The sequence below is a fragment of the Macaca nemestrina genome, chromosome 1 (genome assembly GCF_043159975.1).
Source record: "Macaca nemestrina isolate mMacNem1 chromosome 1, mMacNem.hap1, whole genome shotgun sequence".
Taxonomy (NCBI): Eukaryota; Metazoa; Chordata; class Mammalia; order Primates; family Cercopithecidae; genus Macaca; species Macaca nemestrina.
In genome coordinates, this window is record NC_092125.1 from 212,241,789 (window position 1) to 212,258,829 (window position 17,041).

At 55.5% G+C, this 17,041-nt stretch overlaps 2 protein-coding genes across 9 annotated transcripts in view; one reads left to right on the plus strand and one right to left on the minus strand.

The window, feature by feature from the left end:
- Positions 1-10,676, plus strand: part of LOC105494393 (heparan sulfate proteoglycan 2) — a 116,832-nt gene extending 106,156 nt beyond the window's left edge. For 7 of the 8 annotated variants that reach the window (XM_024796759.2, XM_071098914.1, XM_071098932.1 and 4 more), the window contains 16 exons: positions 554-698; positions 788-887; positions 1,025-1,134; positions 1,259-1,367; positions 2,261-2,359; positions 2,749-2,970; positions 3,274-3,518; positions 3,922-4,093; positions 4,196-4,318; positions 4,429-4,485; positions 8,154-8,229; positions 8,318-8,396; positions 8,557-8,627; positions 8,729-8,812; positions 9,211-9,314; positions 9,442-10,676. In XM_024796759.2, coding sequence (XP_024652527.2) covers positions 554-698; positions 788-887; positions 1,025-1,134; positions 1,259-1,367; positions 2,261-2,359; positions 2,749-2,970; positions 3,274-3,518; positions 3,922-4,093; positions 4,196-4,318; positions 4,429-4,485; positions 8,154-8,229; positions 8,318-8,396; positions 8,557-8,627; positions 8,729-8,812; positions 9,211-9,314; positions 9,442-9,614 — 1,969 coding nt within the window. In that variant the 3' untranslated portion in view covers positions 9,615-10,676. The remainder of the gene's footprint in view (positions 1-553; positions 699-787; positions 888-1,024; positions 1,135-1,258; positions 1,368-2,260; positions 2,360-2,748; positions 2,971-3,273; positions 3,519-3,921; positions 4,094-4,195; positions 4,319-4,428; positions 4,486-8,153; positions 8,230-8,317; positions 8,397-8,556; positions 8,628-8,728; positions 8,813-9,210; positions 9,315-9,441) is intronic. The other variant, XM_071098926.1, reaches the window with a different exon arrangement.
- Positions 10,677-10,711: 35 nt separating this feature from the next.
- LOC105494395 (low density lipoprotein receptor class A domain containing 2) overlaps positions 10,712-17,041 on the minus strand; it is a 44,844-nt gene continuing 38,514 nt past the window's right edge. The window contains exons 5-7 of the mRNA XM_011762770.2: positions 16,253-16,384; positions 11,309-11,470; positions 10,712-11,195 (exon numbers count right to left, since the gene is read on the minus strand). Of these exons, the coding sequence (XP_011761072.2) occupies positions 10,996-11,195; positions 11,309-11,470; positions 16,253-16,384 (494 nt within the window). The 3' untranslated portion in view covers positions 10,712-10,995. The remainder of the gene's footprint in view (positions 11,196-11,308; positions 11,471-16,252; positions 16,385-17,041) is intronic.

Below are 17,041 nucleotides of genomic sequence, written 5' to 3' on the forward strand. Positions count from 1 at the left end.
GGAATAGTATGCCAGTCAGGTGGAGGAGGGTGCAACCTCAGGCTTGGGACTGCTGCAGGCCAGGATTCATTCATTCATTCATTCATTCATGCATTCATTCATGCATGCATCACTTATTTGCTGAGCACCCCATGTGTGCCAGGCACTGATACAGGTAAAACAAAACAGACCAAATTCTGGCTCTTGTGGGAAGGTGTATTCTCGTTGGGGAAGAGTAAACAAGCCATAAACAGAGAAGCAAGGTGATCTCAGGGAGAGAGGAGTCCTCAGAGGAACAGGGAGGCCAGGTGCTAGGCTGCAGGGCCCTGAGCCTGGGGTCCCTGTGGGCTGCTCTGGAAAAGCTCCCAGCGAAAGGATGTGGGGAGAGAAGATCTAGGGGATGAGTCTTGGGGTGGGAGGACAAGACAGGGACAGGAACTGGAACAGCCCCAGGGCTGGGACTGCAGGAATTGGTGACATCCCTCCTCTGGGGCCCCTCTGTCCGACTGGGCCCCTAGCCCTTCTTCCGAATCCCCTATCCATCTCTCCTGCCCTGGCCTGCCCCACGGAGCAGGTTCGATGCAGGCTCAGGCATGGCCACCATCCGCCACCCCACGCCACTGGCCCTGGGCCATTTCCACACCGTGACCCTGCTGCGCAGCCTCACCCAGGGCTCCCTGATTGTGGGTGACCTGGCCCCGGTCAATGGGACCTCCCAGGTGAGACCCAACCCCATCCTACTACTTCCAGCCCTCATCCCGCCCCTGCCCAGCCTCTGTTGCCATTTCTGACTTCCCCACCTCCCCAGGGCAAGTTCCAGGGCCTGGACCTGAACGAGGAGCTCTACCTGGGCGGCTACCCTGACTATGGTGCCATCCCCAAGGTGGGGCTGAGCAGCGGCTTCATAGGTGAGCCCCCACGCCACCTCCAGCTGAGGCTAGGCCTTACCTAGCTGGCTGGAAGAGCCCTGGAGAGCCTGGGAGGGCACCGAAGGTGTGGGCTGGGAAACCCTGCCCTGTGCTCATCCTGCCCACTCACCTCCCAGGCTGTGTCCGGGACCTGCGCATCCAGGGCGAGGAGATCATCTTCCACGACCTCAACCTCACGGCGCACGGCATCTCCCACTGCCCCACCTGTCGGGACCGGCCCTGCCAGGTGACCCCACACCGCACATACCACCTGGCTGCCGTGGCCTCCGCCCCCAGCCATGGCTGGCCCCTGTGGGGATTATGGGGTGGACTGAATGTTCTCGGCCTTATTTCTGGGGGCTGCTTTGCAGAATGGTGGTCAGTGCCATGACTCCGAGAGCAGCAGCTACATGTGCGTCTGCCCAGCTGGCTTCACCGGGAGCCGCTGTGAGCACTCACAGGCCCTGCACTGCCATCCAGGTACGCACCCCCCAACGCCAGTCGCTGTCACCCCAGGGCCTGCCTCTTCCCTTTGCTGCCTCCCCATACCCACCACCATCTCCACCACCGGGGCACTTCCACACACCCCACTCTTACCTGAGCACTCACCACTCCTCCCATGTACCCATCCCCCATCTCTGCTACCCAGGGGCCCTCGCCCCGTCACAGCTGCTTCCTCTCCTCCATCCCTGCTGACCAGATTCTTACCACTACCCCGCCACCCAGACACTCCCCCACCCCTAGCCCCATCTTCTTTTTTTTTTTGAAACGAAGTTTTGCTCTTGTTGCCCAGGCTGGAGTGCAGTGGCACGATCTCAGCTCACTGCAACTTCTGCCTTTTGGGTTCAAGTGATTCTCCTGCCTCAGCCTCCTGAGTAGCTGCGATTACAAGTGTCCACCATCACCCCTGGCTAGTTTTTTGTATTTTTAGTAGAGGCGGGATTTCACTACGTTGGCCATGGCTGGTCTTGAACTCCTGACCTCAGGTGATCCACCTGCCTTGGTCTCCCAAAGTGCTGAGATTACAGGCATAAGCCCCTATGCCCAGCCCCCAGTCCCATCTTAATACCGAGGTGCCCACCCCATTACCCACCACCAGGTGCCCCCCCAACCCAACACTGTTATCCAGGTCCAGTCTCTGAAGAACCTGCAGACACAGAGTCCCTCTACTGCTTCCCCCGCAGTCCTCCCCATGGCCTCTTTTGGCTCCCACCTTACTCTCCTCAGTTCCCTCCTCCAAGGCCTCCCAGGAGGCTGGCCTGGCCCTCACTAGCCGAGCCCCCCGGGGTGTGATGGGCAGGGCTCTGGCATCAGGGCCCCCCTCCCTCCAGAGTCACCTCCATGTCCTTTTCACTGGCCTGTGTGCCCCCCAGAGGCCTGTGGGCCCGACGCCACCTGTGTGAACCGGCCTGATGGTCGAGGCTACACCTGCCGCTGCCATCTGGGCCGCTCGGGGTTGCGGTGTGAGGAAGGTGAGTGGAGCCAGGCCAGTGACCCTCAGAGTCCCAGTGTCAGCCGGGGAGGCTGGGTGGGGCACTCTGAAGCTGTGATGGGCCCCTACGGATGATAAAACGATGCCCGACCCAGAGGATCTCAAAGTCACCTGGTCACGTGTCTGCCCAGGCTGAATACCTTAGTGAGTGAGGGCCCCCAAAGAGGACCCCTGTCATATTGGAGCTCCTCCCAGGCCAGTCTGCAAGGGCAGGGGGGCTCCTATGCCGCTGTAGCTAGTGCCAGCTGGTCCTGAGCCTCTGGGCCGGGGGAGTGAGGCAGGCAGGGATCCCAGAGGAAGGCAGAGTCGCTGGACCCCACCCAAGGGTCCAGGATCCCCACTTCCTTAGCTGAGCTGTGGCTGCTGCAGGTGTGACGGTGACCACCCCCTCACTGTCGGGTGCTGGCTCCTACCTGGCGCTGCCTGCTCTCACCAACACACACCACGAGCTACGCCTGGACGTGGAGTTCAAGCCACTCGCCCCTGACGGGGTCCTGCTGTTCAGCGGGGGGAAGAGCGGGCCTGTGGAGGACTTCGTGTCCCTGGCGATGGTGGGCGGCCACCTGGAATTCCGCTACGAGCTGGGGTCAGGTAGGCACCCAGCACCAAATGCGGGGCTCTGTACTCCAAGCCTTGTGCCCCCCTCGGCTCTCCAAGCCCCAGGGAGGCGTGGGGGGATAAATGCAGGGATCAGGCCGAGTCCCCTCTTCCCGTGCCTTTCATCTCTGTGTCACTTGAGGCCAGTCCCTAGCCCTCTCTGAGCCATGGGCTCCTCATCTGGAATACAGAAGGCTGTAGGGCATTCCCCATCTGCTCAGGGCCGTGTTTGTGGTGGAGAGGGCAGGGAGCCCCGTGTGTCCCCATGTGCCCAACCCTGCCTGGTATCCTCCCCAGGGCTGGCTGTTCTGCGGAGCGCCGAGCCGCTGGCCCTGGGCCGCTGGCACCGCGTGTCTGCAGAGCGTCTCAACAAGGACGGCAGCCTGCGAGTGAATGGTGGACGCCCTGTGCTGCGCTCCTCGCCCGGCAAGAGCCAGGGCCTCAACCTGCACACCCTGCTCTACCTGGGGGGCGTGGAGCCTTCCGTGCCACTGTCCCCAGCCACCAACATGAGCGCTCACTTCCGCGGCTGTGTGGGCGAGGTAAGAGGAGCCTCCTCGGGACAAGCGGAGGGGAGGGGTGCCAAACCTTGCGCCTCCCTCGGCTCTCCCAGCACCTTGGCACTGGGCCCCTCCACCTGTAACCACCATGGGCCGTGGGCCAGAATGCTGTACCTCTGAGCCTCAGTTTCCTCCTCTGTAAAATGGGCATGATCACACATACCTTGAAGGGTTGGGCAGAGGATTGTCTGCACTGACGGATGAATGTTTCTGGCACACAGTAGGCACTCAACTCCTGTGCCTCCCTCCCCACACCGAGAATCCATGCTGCCACTCAGGGCCCAGTGTGGGCTCCCAGCTGCCCTCTGTATTCTTCTCCCTGCTGGTACACCTGGGCCTCTGCCTCCCATGCCCCTTTAGTCCCTCAGTGTCCCTGTCCCCACAGGTGTCAGTGAATGGCAAACGGCTGGACCTCACCTACAGTTTCCTAGGCAGCCAGGGCATCGGGCAGTGCTATGACAGCTCCCCATGTGAGCGCCAGCCATGCCAACATGGTGCCACGTGCATGCCCGCTGGCGAGTATGAGTTCCAGTGCCTGTGTCGAGATGGATTCAAAGGTGGGAAAGCCTGCCCAGGGCACCGGAGGGGAGGGGCACAGGTGGTCAGCAACACCTCCAGCCCATGCCCACCCACCCACTCGCCTCTGCCCTGGTCCACAGGAGACCTGTGTGAGCACGAGGAGAACCCCTGCCAGCTCCGTGAACCTTGTTTGCATGGGGGCACCTGCCAGGGCACCCGCTGCCTCTGCCTCCCTGGCTTCTCTGGCCCACGCTGCCAACAAGGTACCCAGGCCTGGCTTCTCTCCACTTCATCTCTGTCTTGGGGCCCCGGGGCTCGACATAGTACCCACGGGTGTCTGTGCCCACCAACTGGACCCTGCCCTTCTCCATAGGCTCCGGACATGGCATAGCAGAGTCCGACTGGCATCTTGAAGGCAGCGGGGGCAATGGTGAGTACTTGCCATGGCCTCCTCCCCAGCTTCAGCCTCAACTCACTCTTCCAGTTACCCCACACCCTCAGTTCTGGCCTGTACGCAAAACAGTTCTATATGAGGAGCTTGCTGGGCAGAAAGACAGAATGAAGACCACAGCCATGGGGAGCTGGGGCCTGCCCCACACTTAACTGGCTGGGTGACCTTGGGCAGGCCTTTGAAACCACTCTGACCTCAGTTTCCTCCTCTGTATTCATGTATTCAGTCAACAAACTATTGTGTGCCCATCCTTGCCCTGGGAGCAGTAAATATATGGGAGGCCGAGGCAGGCGGATCACGAGGTCAGGAGATGGAGACCATGGTGAAAACCCGTCTCTACTAAAAATACAAAAAATTAGCCAGGCGCGGTGGCAGGTGCCCATAGTCCCAGCTACTCAGAGGCTGAGGCAGGAGAATGGCGTGAAGCCAGGAGGTGGAGCTTGCAATGAGCCATGATCGCGCCACTGCACTCCAGCCTAGGCGACAGAGCGAGACTCCGTCTCAAAAAAAATAAAATAAAATAAAATAAAAGAAGCATAAAGCAAGACCCTCCTTCCCAAGAATTCCACTGTCTGCTGAAAAGCTAAGGAAACAGTCAAGAGTGAATGCTGATTGAATGTTTATGGGCACTGTGCTAACCCCTTTACAGACACATCCCTTCTTATGTATCACTAATATCATAGGCGAGGCAGTGGTATAGTGGTTAAGAGTATAGACTTGGAGCCAGCCTGCTTGGGTTCAAATCCTAGCTCTCCCACTTACTAGCTGTGGAACTTCAGGTGAGTCACTTAACCTCTCTGTGCCTCATATAAAATGAAGATGAGTAACATCTTTCCCTAATGATCTGGATAAACTTTTATGTGAGAGTAAAATTACTTAGTGCATTTTTTTTAAGGTGGAGTCTGGCTCTGTCACCCCGGCCAGAGTGCAGTAGCACAATCTCGGCTCACTGCAACCTCCGCCTCCCAGATTTAAGTGATTCTGCTGCCTCAGCTTCCTAAGTAGCTGGGATTACAGGTGCCTGCCACCACACCCAGCTAATTTTTGTATTTTTTGTAGAGATGGGGTTTCACCATGTTGGCCAGGCCCGTCTCTAACTCCTGACCTCAGGTGATCTGCCCCCCTCATCCCCCTAAAGTGCTGGAAATACAGGCATAAGCCACCGCACCTAGCCACTTAGTCCTCTTTAAATGCCTAGAACAATGCCTGGTACAGAGTCAGTACAGAATGTTAGCTGTTGTTAATATTATATTCAGCTGGCTGGGCGTGGTGGCTCACGCCTGTAATCCCAGCACTTTGGGATGCTGAAGCGGGCAGATCACCTGAGGTCGGGAATTTGACACCAGCCTGACCAACATGGAGAAACCCCATCTCTACTAAAAATACAAAATTAGCTGGGCGTGGTGGCACATGCCTGTAATCCCAGCTACTCCGGAGGCTGAGGCAGGAGAATCGCTCGAACCTGGGAGGTAGAGGTTGCAGTGAGCCGAGATCCCACCACTGCACTCCAGCCTGGGCAACAAGAGTGAAACTCCCTCTCAAAAAAAAAAAAAAAAAAAAATACTATATTCAGCTGGGCGTGGTGACTGACGCCTATAATCCCAGCAGTTTGGGAGGCTGTGGTGGGCAGATTACTTGAGCCCAGGAGTTCTATACCAGCCTGGGCAACATGGCGAAATCCTGTCTCTACAAAAAAATACAAAAAGTAGCTGGGCATGGTGGCGCTCATCTATGGTCCCAGCTACTCGAGAGACAGGCAGGAGGATCACTTGAGCCCAGGAGTTCAAGATCAACCTGGGCAACACAGGGAGACCTCATCTCTACAAAAAATTTAAGAATTAGCTGGGTGTGGTGCACATGGCTGTGGTCCCAGCCGAGGCAGAAGGATCACTTGAGCCCAGGAGGTCGAGGCTGTAGTGAGCTAAGATTGTGTCACTGCACTCCAGCCTGGGCAACAGACCAAGACCCTGTATCAAAAAAATAAAAAATAAGACTGGGTGCGGTGGCTCACACCTGTCATCCCAACACTTTGGGAAGCCAAGGTGGGTGGATCACCTGAGATCAGGAGTTCGAGACCAGCCTGGCCAACATCTCTACTAAAAGTACAAAAGTACAAAAATTAGCCGGGCATGGTGGTGTGCACCTGTAGTCCCAGCTACTTGGGAGGCCAAGGCAGAAGAATTGCTTGAACCTGGGAGGTGGACGTTGTAGTGAACCAAGATTGTGCCACTGCACAGAGCAAGACTCCATCTCAAAACAATAAATAAAATAAGACATATCTACATATAATCTTCATTCATAGGGTTGTCGTAAGGATTGAGTTAAATGCAATGGTGTCTGTGGCTGGATGGGACACTCACCGCACAGGCACATCGTAGGTGCTTGGTAAATGTCAGCCGTTCTCCTCATCATTTGGCAGAGGGTAGGAGAGGGTCCCCTGCTCTTGCCCCCTGCCAGAGCTACTATGGCCACTGCCAGCCTGTAGGATGGGTCGTGAACAGATAGGGCTGGGGGTGGTAGAGCCACACACAGTATGGACATCAGGGCTAAAAGGTCCAGGTTGCAATCTTAGTTCCCCCCACATCCTGGGCCAGTCACTCGCCTGAGCCTGCCTGCCCATCTGTAAGATGGAGAGAACACCAAGGCTCTGAATCATTTATTGCCATGGTCCAAGGTGACCAACCGTCCCAGTAGCTCCAGACTGAGGGGTTTCTTGGGATGTGGGACTTTCAGGGCTAAAGCCAGACAGAACTTGGCAAGTAGAATGGCGCGTCACCCGACATGGATCCTGTTGACTGCACAAAATAAAATAAAATGCATTGATTTAAGGAAAGCAATTATGCTGAAGTAAAGTAATCAAAACATTTTTTAAGTTTTCTGACTTGCTCTATGTGTGCTTCTTTATTAATACATCAAATAACAAGATCCGGTGGTCTCAGTAGCTACCACAGTTTCTTTTTTTTTTTTTTTTTTTTTTTTTTTTTTTTTTTTTTTGAGACAGAGTCTCGCTCTGCCGCCCAGGCTGGAGTGCAGTGGTGTGATCTTGGCTCACTGCAAGCTCCGCCTCCCGGGTTCACGCCATTCTCCTGCCTCAGCCTCCCGAGTAGCTGGGACTACAGGTGCCCGCCACCTCGCCCGGCTAGTTTTTTTGTATTTTTTAGTAGAGATGGGGTTTCACTGTGTCAGCCAGGATGGTCTCGATCTCCTGACCTCGTGATCCGCCCGTCTCGGCCTCCCAAAGTGCTGGGATTACAGGCTTGAGCCACCGCGCCCAGCCTACTACCACAGTTTCAAAGCAGCAATATGTGTAAATGATATTTTGAAATATTTGCAGCTACTGTAATGTGATAAGCAAATACTAGTAACAAAGTTGCAGGTCCTACCACTACTACTTTGGTTTCTTGCCTACATCTCATTGAAAGAACTGCTCAATTTCAGTGAGAAGTGAGTGAAATTGAGGTGTAATGCTTTCCCATCCAAAGTCACAGGCCCCCTGAATTCTGTCGACAACTCCCTTGGGTCCCCAGGGACTGCAGGCTCAGAGCCCCCTAGTCCTTCATGTTGGCGTGGAGGTGGGGGTCAGTGGAACTGACTGGGGATTGATGCCTGATGTGGCAGGTGTGGCACCATCTCCCTCTCTCCCGCAGATGCCCCTGGGCAATACGGAGCATATTTCCACGATGATGGCTTCCTTGCCTTCCCTGGCCGTATCTTCTCCAGGAGGTGAGACTGGCGTTGGGAGAGCCCGTGGGCCTAATGGGGAGGACGGGAATCTGGGACTTCTGTCCCCTCACCCACTCTTCCTCCGCAGCCTGCCCGAGGTGCCCGAGACCATCGAGCTGGAGGTTCGGACCAGCACGGCCAATGGCCTCCTGCTCTGGCAGGGTGTGGTGAGTGTGGGCATCCGGCCAGACTCTTGGGGCTCCTGGGGCAGGAAGCTGGTTTCCTGGTGGCCAGAGTGGTGGGGAGAGGGGAAAGCGGAGCCTCCTGGCCTCGGCAGCCTCCGCTCTCCAGGCTGGGGACCCCAGAGACCCTGTGCTTCCCTGGCAGGAGGTGGGAGAGGCCGGCCGAGGCAAGGACTTCATCAGTCTCGGGCTTCAAGATGGGCACCTTGTCTTCAGGTGGGTCCTGGCACCTGGCCCTTCCTCTCCCTTCCCTGGTCCCAGCACCCCACCCCCCCATCCTGCCCCAGCTCACACTTCTTGGGCCTGGATGACTACAGGTACCAGCTGGGTAGTGGGGAGGCCCGCCTGGTCTCTGAGGACCCCATCAATGACGGCGAGTGGCACCGAGTGACAGCACTGCGGTAAGGGACCCTGCCGGGCACTCGGGACGGGACCCAGTGTTCTGGAGTGGGGCAGGACGCCCCCGACCATGGGCAGAGAGGCAGGCATTGAGCTCTGTGGAGACAGAACTTAAAGCCAGGGGAGGGGAGAACCCACCAGCCAGGGCTCAAGCTTCTATCTCGGACTGCACGCCGCTGGGGGCAAGCGAGTGCCCTCGGGGCAGGAGGAAACCTGGGCGCAGAAACGAGGAAGCTGCCTTCGTGGGGCCGATCTCTTGTTCAGCGGGGGAAAGAGAGCTTGGGGAACAGGGACAGACTTCTGAGTCTGGAATCTCGGTGCCAGAGGGAGGGGACTCTGTCGTGGCGCTGGGGAGGACCGGGGAGTTTGTGGGAAGGGGCCTGACCCAGGTCCATTGCAGGGAGGGCCGCAGAGGTTCCATCCAGGTCGACGGTGAGGAGCTGGTCAGCGGCCGGTCCCCAGGTCCCAACGTGGCAGTCAACGCCAAGGGCAGCGTCTACATCGGTAAGTCTGGGGCTCCTTCTCAGGGCAAGGGCAGGAACAGCACTCCCTTGGGGCTGGAGCTCACCCGGCCTTCCTCACCTCCTGGGCTGCTGGAGCCCACAAGCCCTGTCCTCTCACCTCCTGGCAGGCGGAGCCCCCGACGTGACCATTCTGACCGGGGGCAGGTTCTCCTCGGGCATCACAGGCTGTGTCAAGAACCTGGTGCTGCACTCGGCCCGACCCGGCGCCCCGCCCCCGCAGCCCCTGGACCTGCAGCACCGCGCCCAGGCCGGGGCCAACACACGCCCCTGCCCCTCGTAGGCACCTGCCAGCCCCACACGGACTCCCGGGCCGCGCCCCAGCCCGACAACGTCGAGTATATTATTATTAATATTATTATGAATTTTTGTAAGAAACTGAGGCGATGCCACGCTTTGCTGCTACCGCCCTGGGCTGGACTGGAGGTGGGCACGCCACCCCCACCCACACAGCTGGGCAAAGCCACAAGGCTGGCGGGCAAGGCAGGTTTGATGGGAGTAGGCGCCTCAGAAAGCCACCAGGACTTGGGGTCAGGAACGGTGGCTGGGTGGGCCCAGAACTGCCCCCACTCTCCCCCTACCCACCAATGGAGCCCCCAAGATAGAGCTGGGTGGCCTGTTTCTGCAGCCCTTGGGCAGTTCTCACTCCTAGGAGAGCCAGCCTCGGCTTGTAGGCTGGTGCCCCACAGCTACCTGAGACGGGCATCGCAGGAACCTCTGCCACCCACTCAGGATTGGGAATTGTCTTTAGTGCCGGCTGTGGAGCAAAAGGCAGCTCACCGCTGGGCAGGCGGTCCCCATCCCCACCAGCTCGTTTTTCAGCACCCCCACCCACCTCCACCCAGCCCCTGGCACCTCCTCTGGCAGCCTCCCCTTCCTACCACGCCCTCCTCCTGGCCTGCATTCCCACCCCCTTCTGCCAGCACACAGCCCGGGGTTCCTCCCTCAGGGGCTGTAAGGGAAAACCCACCCCAACTCTTACCAGGAGCTGCTACAGGCAGAGCCCAGCACTGAGAAGGCCCTGCCCACTGGGCCTTGCCCACCCCAGGCCACATCCCCACTCATCTGGAAGTGAAGGCCCAGGGACTCCTCAGATGCCGCTGGTGCCCAGGAAGAGCTAGTGCCTTGGGTGGGGGAAGGCAGAACTCACAACTGGGAGAGAGAGGAGGGGGATATGACCACCGACCACCCTGCCCCATCTGCGGGAGCCTGAAGATCCAGCTCGAGTGCCATCCTGCCAGTGGCTCCCAGACTGTGGGGTTGGGACGCCTGGCCTCTGTGTCCTAGAAGGGACCCTCCTGTGGTCTTTGTCTTGATTTTTCTTAATAAACGGTGCTATCCCTGCCAGGGGCCTCCCGTGTCTTTGATGAGGGCTTCACTCAGTGGAGTCTGTGGGTGGGGCAGAGCGGGGCAGGTGAGATCTGGGGGTGAAGCAAGGTGTTTTTGGATCAGTGAGGCTCCCAGACCCCCAACCCTGTGAGGCAGGAATCGTCCTATTTTCTGGAGGGGCAGCTGAGTCTCAGAGGGTCAAGAGGCCTGTCCAACATCAGACACAGAGCCAGGTTAGAACCCGAAGAGTCTGTCTGACCCCAGAGCCTAGTCTCATTCCCATGTGCCCAAAGCCCTCTAGGGATGGCCTCCCTGACCCTGGAAGGCTGGGCCACTCAGCTGCAGCCCCCTGGGGAGACCTGGCTGGGACATGGGTAGCAAATGGCAGATGTGCTGCAGCGGAGGCAGAGGCCACAGGCGCCAGGTTGCCAGGCCAGCCAGCTAGGAGAGCACCAGCACCAGAGGAGGCCCATGAGGAGGCCAGCAGAAGCCAGGAGCATCGAGGAGGCCAGCACCACCCCTTGGAGCTGGGGGCCTGTGGGAGGAGAAAGTCCACTCAGGCCTTGGCCTGGGCCCACTGCCCCTGTCTCCATCACCTGGAGAGGGACAGGTGTGATTTTGGCGGGGAGAGTAGGAGCAGAGTGTAACCTTCCAAAGCTGTGTCCTGTCTCGTGGGGTCCCTGCCTGCTGGGGGACTCCTCTCAGCTGCAATCCGGAGGGATCCTGCGGACCCAAGAGCTGGAGAGGGAGTCGGAGAGCTGGAGGTGTGGTGGTCTGTACTTCCTGTCTCGCTGGGCACTGGAGAGGGACCTACATGGGAAAGAACAGAACTAGCACACTGAGAACTGCCCTTTCTGGGGCACTTGCGTGTTTCATTCAGTCCTCACAAGACTTCCCTAGTTTGTCACTCTTTGTGTTTCCATTTTACAGAGAGGTTGTCACTTGCCAAGGTCACTTAGCTGGAAGTGATAGGAGGACTTGAATTCACACGGTCTGGCTCCAGGGCCTACGGTCTATGAGTGGAGCTACTTCTCAAGGAAGAGGGTGTACATGTACTGAGCATTGAGGCAGGGTCTCACTCTGTCGCCCAGGCTGGAATCCAGTGGCGCAGTCACCACTCACTGCAACTTCTGCCTCCCAGGCTCAAGCGATCCTCCCAGCTCAGCCTCCTGAGTAGCTGGGACTACCAGCACACGCCACCACACCTAGCTAATTTTTTTATTTTTTGTAGAGACAGGATCTCACTATGTTGCCCAAGCTGGTCTTGACTCCTGAGCTCAAGCGATCCACCTGCCTTAGCCTCCCAAAATGCTGGGATTACAGGCGTGAGCCACCGTGCCCAGCCATGAGCATTTTCTGTACATCAAGCACCACACTCTGTGCTGGGCCCTTTACCTATGTATGTAGCTTACAGTTTACGACAATTCTGAAGGGTGAGGTTTATCCGCATTTCACAGATAAGGAAACTGAGCCATAGAGGTTCATTCTTCCATTCATTTGACTAGTATTCCTTGAGCATCTCCTATGCCCCAGGCATGGCTTTAGCAACTGGGGGATACAACCATAAGCACATGACAAATATGTCTTCATGGAACTGGGAGTTTAGTGTGGGGAGAAACAAAACACGTGAATAGAATTTCGGTCCCAAGGAGACACGTGCTAGTGAGAAAAATTACTCATGTTGGTGGGGGCAGGGCTGCTGCTTCTCTTACTGTGGCAAAGCACATAACATTTACCATTTAACCATGGTTAGGGGTACAGTTCAGTGGCATTAAATATATTCTGATAGGGTTTGGATCTGTATTCCCACCCTAATCACAGGTCAAATTGTAATTCCCAGTGTTGGAGGTGGGGCCTGGTGGGAGGTGATTGGATCATGGGGGTGGATTTCTCATGAATAGTTTAGCACCAACCCCTTAGTGCTGTTCTCATGATAGTGAGTTCTTGCAAGATCTGGTTGTTTAAAGTGTGCAGTGCCTCCCCACTCTCTCTCCTACTCTGGCTGCACCTGCTCCCCTCGCCTTCTGCCAAGATTGTAAGTTTCCTGAGGCGTAAGTTTCCTGAGGCATCTCCAGATGCTGAGCAGATGCCTGCATCATGCTTCCTGCACAACCTGCAGAACTGTGAGACAATTAAACCTCTTTTCTTTATAAATTACCCAGTCTCCGGTGTTTTTTTATAGCAATGCAAGGACGGACTAATACACATTCACACTGGGCAGCCATCACCGCTGTCCATCTCCAGAACTTTGCATCTGCCTGAACTGAAACTCCATCAATTCCATTAACTCCATATCCTCCTTGTCCCCACCTCCCCAGCCCCTGGTGACCATGGCTCTACTTCCTGTCTCTGTGATTTTGACTATTCTAATATGCATATTAGAATATAATATATTAACAGTTATTAATAATATGCTTTTTTTTTTTTTTTTTTTTTTTGGAGGAGGAGTTTTGCTCTTGTTGCCCAGGCTGGAGTGCAATGGAGTAATCTTGGCTCACCAAAACCTATGCCTCCTGGGTTCAAGCGATTCTCCTGCCTCAGCCTCCCGAGTAGCTGTGACTACAGGCATATGCCACCACGCCCGGCTAATTTTGTATTTTTAGTACAAACGGGGTTTCTCCATGTTGGTCAGGTTGGTCTCTAACTCCCGACTACAGGTGATCCGTCCGTCTTGGCCTCCCAAAGTGCTGGGATTACAGGCGCAAGCCACTGCACTTGGCCAGGGTTGCTATTTTTATATAAAGGAGTCAGGGAAGAACTTAACTAGAGACCCACCGGGAAGCAAAGGAATGAGCTTGCAATGCAGATCTCAGAAGAAAAGTGGTAGAGGACACAGCTACTACAAAGGCCAGAACAAGGCCGGAGTGTGGAGGGGAGGCAGGGCCAGGGAGGAGGTGGGGCCAGGGAGGAGGCAGGGTCGGGAAAGAAGAGGCGGGGCCAGGAAATAAGGGGCAGGGCCAGATCGTGCAGGGCTTTCCAGCCCGAGGGAGGCTTTGCCTTCGATGAGCGAGATGAGGGTTTTGAGCAGGAGAGTGACATAACCTGAGTTAACTGCTTTAAAAGGTTCCTCTGGCGGGAAAGCATAAATCCCCACTCAAGTGGGCTACACATAGTGAATTCCCAAGAATACAGTGGGGAAAGATGGGGCCAAAAGCAACAGTGGAGAAATCAAGCAGACACGACTTCAGCCAGGCGGTCAAGGTCAGCGTCAACCACCACCCAACACCACCCAACACCAAAGTCATGTTGGGCGTGTGTGCCTTTGATATGATGTGATAAAGATGGCATTTCACTTCTGTGAACTGTAACTCCAGTCTTATTATGAGAAAAGTACCAAATAAATCCCAATAGTGGGGCATCCTACAAAATCCTGAGCAGTACTCGCAACTGTCAAGGTCATCAAAAACAAGGAAATCCTGAGAAACTGCCACTGCCAAGGGGAGCCTAAAGAGGCATGATGACGATTAATGAATGTAACATGAGGCTGGGCGCGTAGGCTCACGCCTGTAATCCCAGCACTTTGGGAGGCCAAGGCGGGTGGATCACTTGAGGTCAGGGGTTAGACCAGTCTGGCCAACATGGCGAAACCCCGTCTCTATTAAAAATACAAAAATTAGCTGGGTGTGGTGGTGTGCACCTGTAATCCCAGCTACACGGGAGGCTGAGGCAGGAGAATTGCTTGAACCCGGGAGGCGGAGGTTGCAGTGAGCCGAGATCATGCCACTGCAGTCTATCTAGCCTAGGCAACACAGCAAGACTCTATCTGAAAAAAAGTAATAAAATAAATAAATAAATAAGTGTAACATGAGATGCTGAATGGGATCCTGGGACAGAAAAAGGACATTAGGCAAAAACTAGGGAAAACTGAATACACTGTGGACTTTAGTTAATATTGCTTCATTAATTAAAACAAATGTCTCATACTAATGTAAAATGTCAATAATAGCACCCAAACTGAGTGCTGGGTATATGAGAATTTTCTGTACTATCTTCTCAATTTTTTTGTAAATCTAACACTGCCCTGAGAAATGAAGTTCATGCAATCCCAGCACTTTGGGAGGCCAAGGCGGGAAGATCACTTGAGCCCAGGAGTTTGAGACTAGCCCTTGCAATATAGTGAGACCTCATCTCTACAAAAAACACAAAAATTAGCTGGGCATGGCAGCGCACGGTGTAGTCCCACCTGCTCTGGAGGCTGAGGTGGGAGGAACACCTGAGCCCAGGAAGCAGAGGTTGCAGTGAGCCGAGATGGTGCCACTGCACTCCAGCCTGGATAACAGAATGAGACCCTATCTCAAAACACTAAACAAATAAATAAACAAACAAGTTCATTTGAAAGAAAAAGAAGCCTCCCCCAGGCTTCCACGGGAAGAACATGCTGTCAGAGGCAAAGGACAGAAGGAGGGAGACCAGTTCAGAAGTTATTAGAACAACCCAGACGAGAACTGGTGGTGGCTCAAACCAGGTGATGGCAGAGCAGGTGTGAGAAGGGTCAGAGTCTGGAGAGCTTTCGAAGGACTTGTCGCTGGCTTGGTTATGGGTTATAGGCTATGGGTTGAGCGGGAAGTAAAAGATGACTCAGTGTGAGGCCTGGGCATCTAGAATGTGAAGCTGCTGCTCAGTGAGAGGGAAGCAGGATGCAGGGAGGGCTGTGGACCAGGAGTCCAGTGTGGGGCAAGTTAAGTTTGAGATTTCACCTATACATCCACGCAGAGATGCTGAGCAGGGAGGTTATGTAGCTGAAGTTCAAAGACAAGTCTCACTGGTGATACAGTATAAATGAGATCCACAAGGGAATGAGCCTGGATGGAGGACAACGGGACATAGGACCTGGGTCTCAGGCACAAAGCAGACAGCATCAGGGAAATGACCAGGAACCTGCAAAGATGGCTGAGCGGGGGATGGGGAAGCTAAGTATGTGGGGTTCTGGGAAACTGTGTTTCACCCCTGTTCAACTGTACCTGGCAGCCCTACCTCCATCCCACTCCTAATTGGGTGTGGTGGGCAGGTGGAACATCTCTAGATCCCCAGGAAGGTTATTCCTGGGTGATTTATTCTGGTCCCTTCCACCAACCCTAGCCCTCCTATCCCACTCCCCTGTCTACAGAGATCATTCCTGCTCATTTTACTCACTGGCTTTATGACCTTGGGCAAGTCACTTCTCTCTAGGCCTCAGTTTCCCGATCTGTAAAGTGTGGGAGTCAGACTGGATTGATGGTTTTCAAATTATGTCTTGAGGGTGAAACTCAGGGCCCTCAGAGAGACATCAGGCAGCCAGAGCCCCAGGACCACCATCCAGTTAAGGAGAGGGTATCTCCTTTGAACGTCTTGGGCCTCATTTAGCCAGGTCCCATTTAGCAAAAGTTTCCACCACTAAAGCATCATTTGGAATCTGCCGGATGCGATACATCTGCAGCGTAGCTCTCTGCCTGACTGCTCTGCCCCTCCAGCCCTTGGCCTAAGCCGATTCCACACTTCCGCTTTCCTCTCTCCTGCCTCCCCACCCGGGCCCTGCCCTAGGGAAGGGGAGTTACAGCCGGCCAGGCTTCCTTCCAGCTGTTCGGTAGGGCCCAGTCCGTACCCCGCACTGACCTCTGCAGTCAGCTGGTGGCCAGGAGCCCTGGTCACTGCCGTCACCACAGTTGTCCATGCCCCAGGGGTCACACACGAGGCTTGAGGGGATGCACCTGCCATTCTGGCAGCGGAAGTAGGCACCACAAGGTCCTGAGGCCAGAAGCGGAAGCCTGAGGTGAGGATCCTGGTCCGGCCCACGACACAGCAGGGTGTGTGGTCCCATAGTGACAATGTCGGGGTGTGGGCAGGAGATAGCTGCTGTTGAGGATGCGGATGAGAGCATGGGTGAGGGCAGGAGATAGCTGCTGTTGAGGATGCGGATGAGAGCATGGGTGAGTGTTTCAGGGGGAGGAGGGTGGAGGACAGCAGCTAACACGTACTGACTTCCAGGCACAGCTGTAAATACTTCACATCCTGGCCCATTGAGGCCCCACAATACCCTTATGGGGCAAGTACTGTTATTAATTTTATTATTTTTTAATTATTATATTTTAAAAATTTGTTGTTGTTGTTTTAGGCAGGTCTCTCTCTGTCACCCAGGCTGGTCTTGAATTCCTGAACTCAAGTGATCCTCATGCCTTGGCCTCCCAAAGTGCTGGGATTACAGGTGTAAGCCAGGGCGCCCAGTCGGGTGAGTATTATTAATTGCAGTTCCAAGAGGCCCCTTTCCTGGCTTGAGTTAGTTTCTGCTGCCTACAGGCCTGGAGAGTCCTGACCACACCCTTCTCAAACATCTGAAGGGCTGACCCAGCGCGGAGCAGCCAGCATGTGGCATGAGAGCGTGGGAGCTGTGTGTAAGCATGCAAG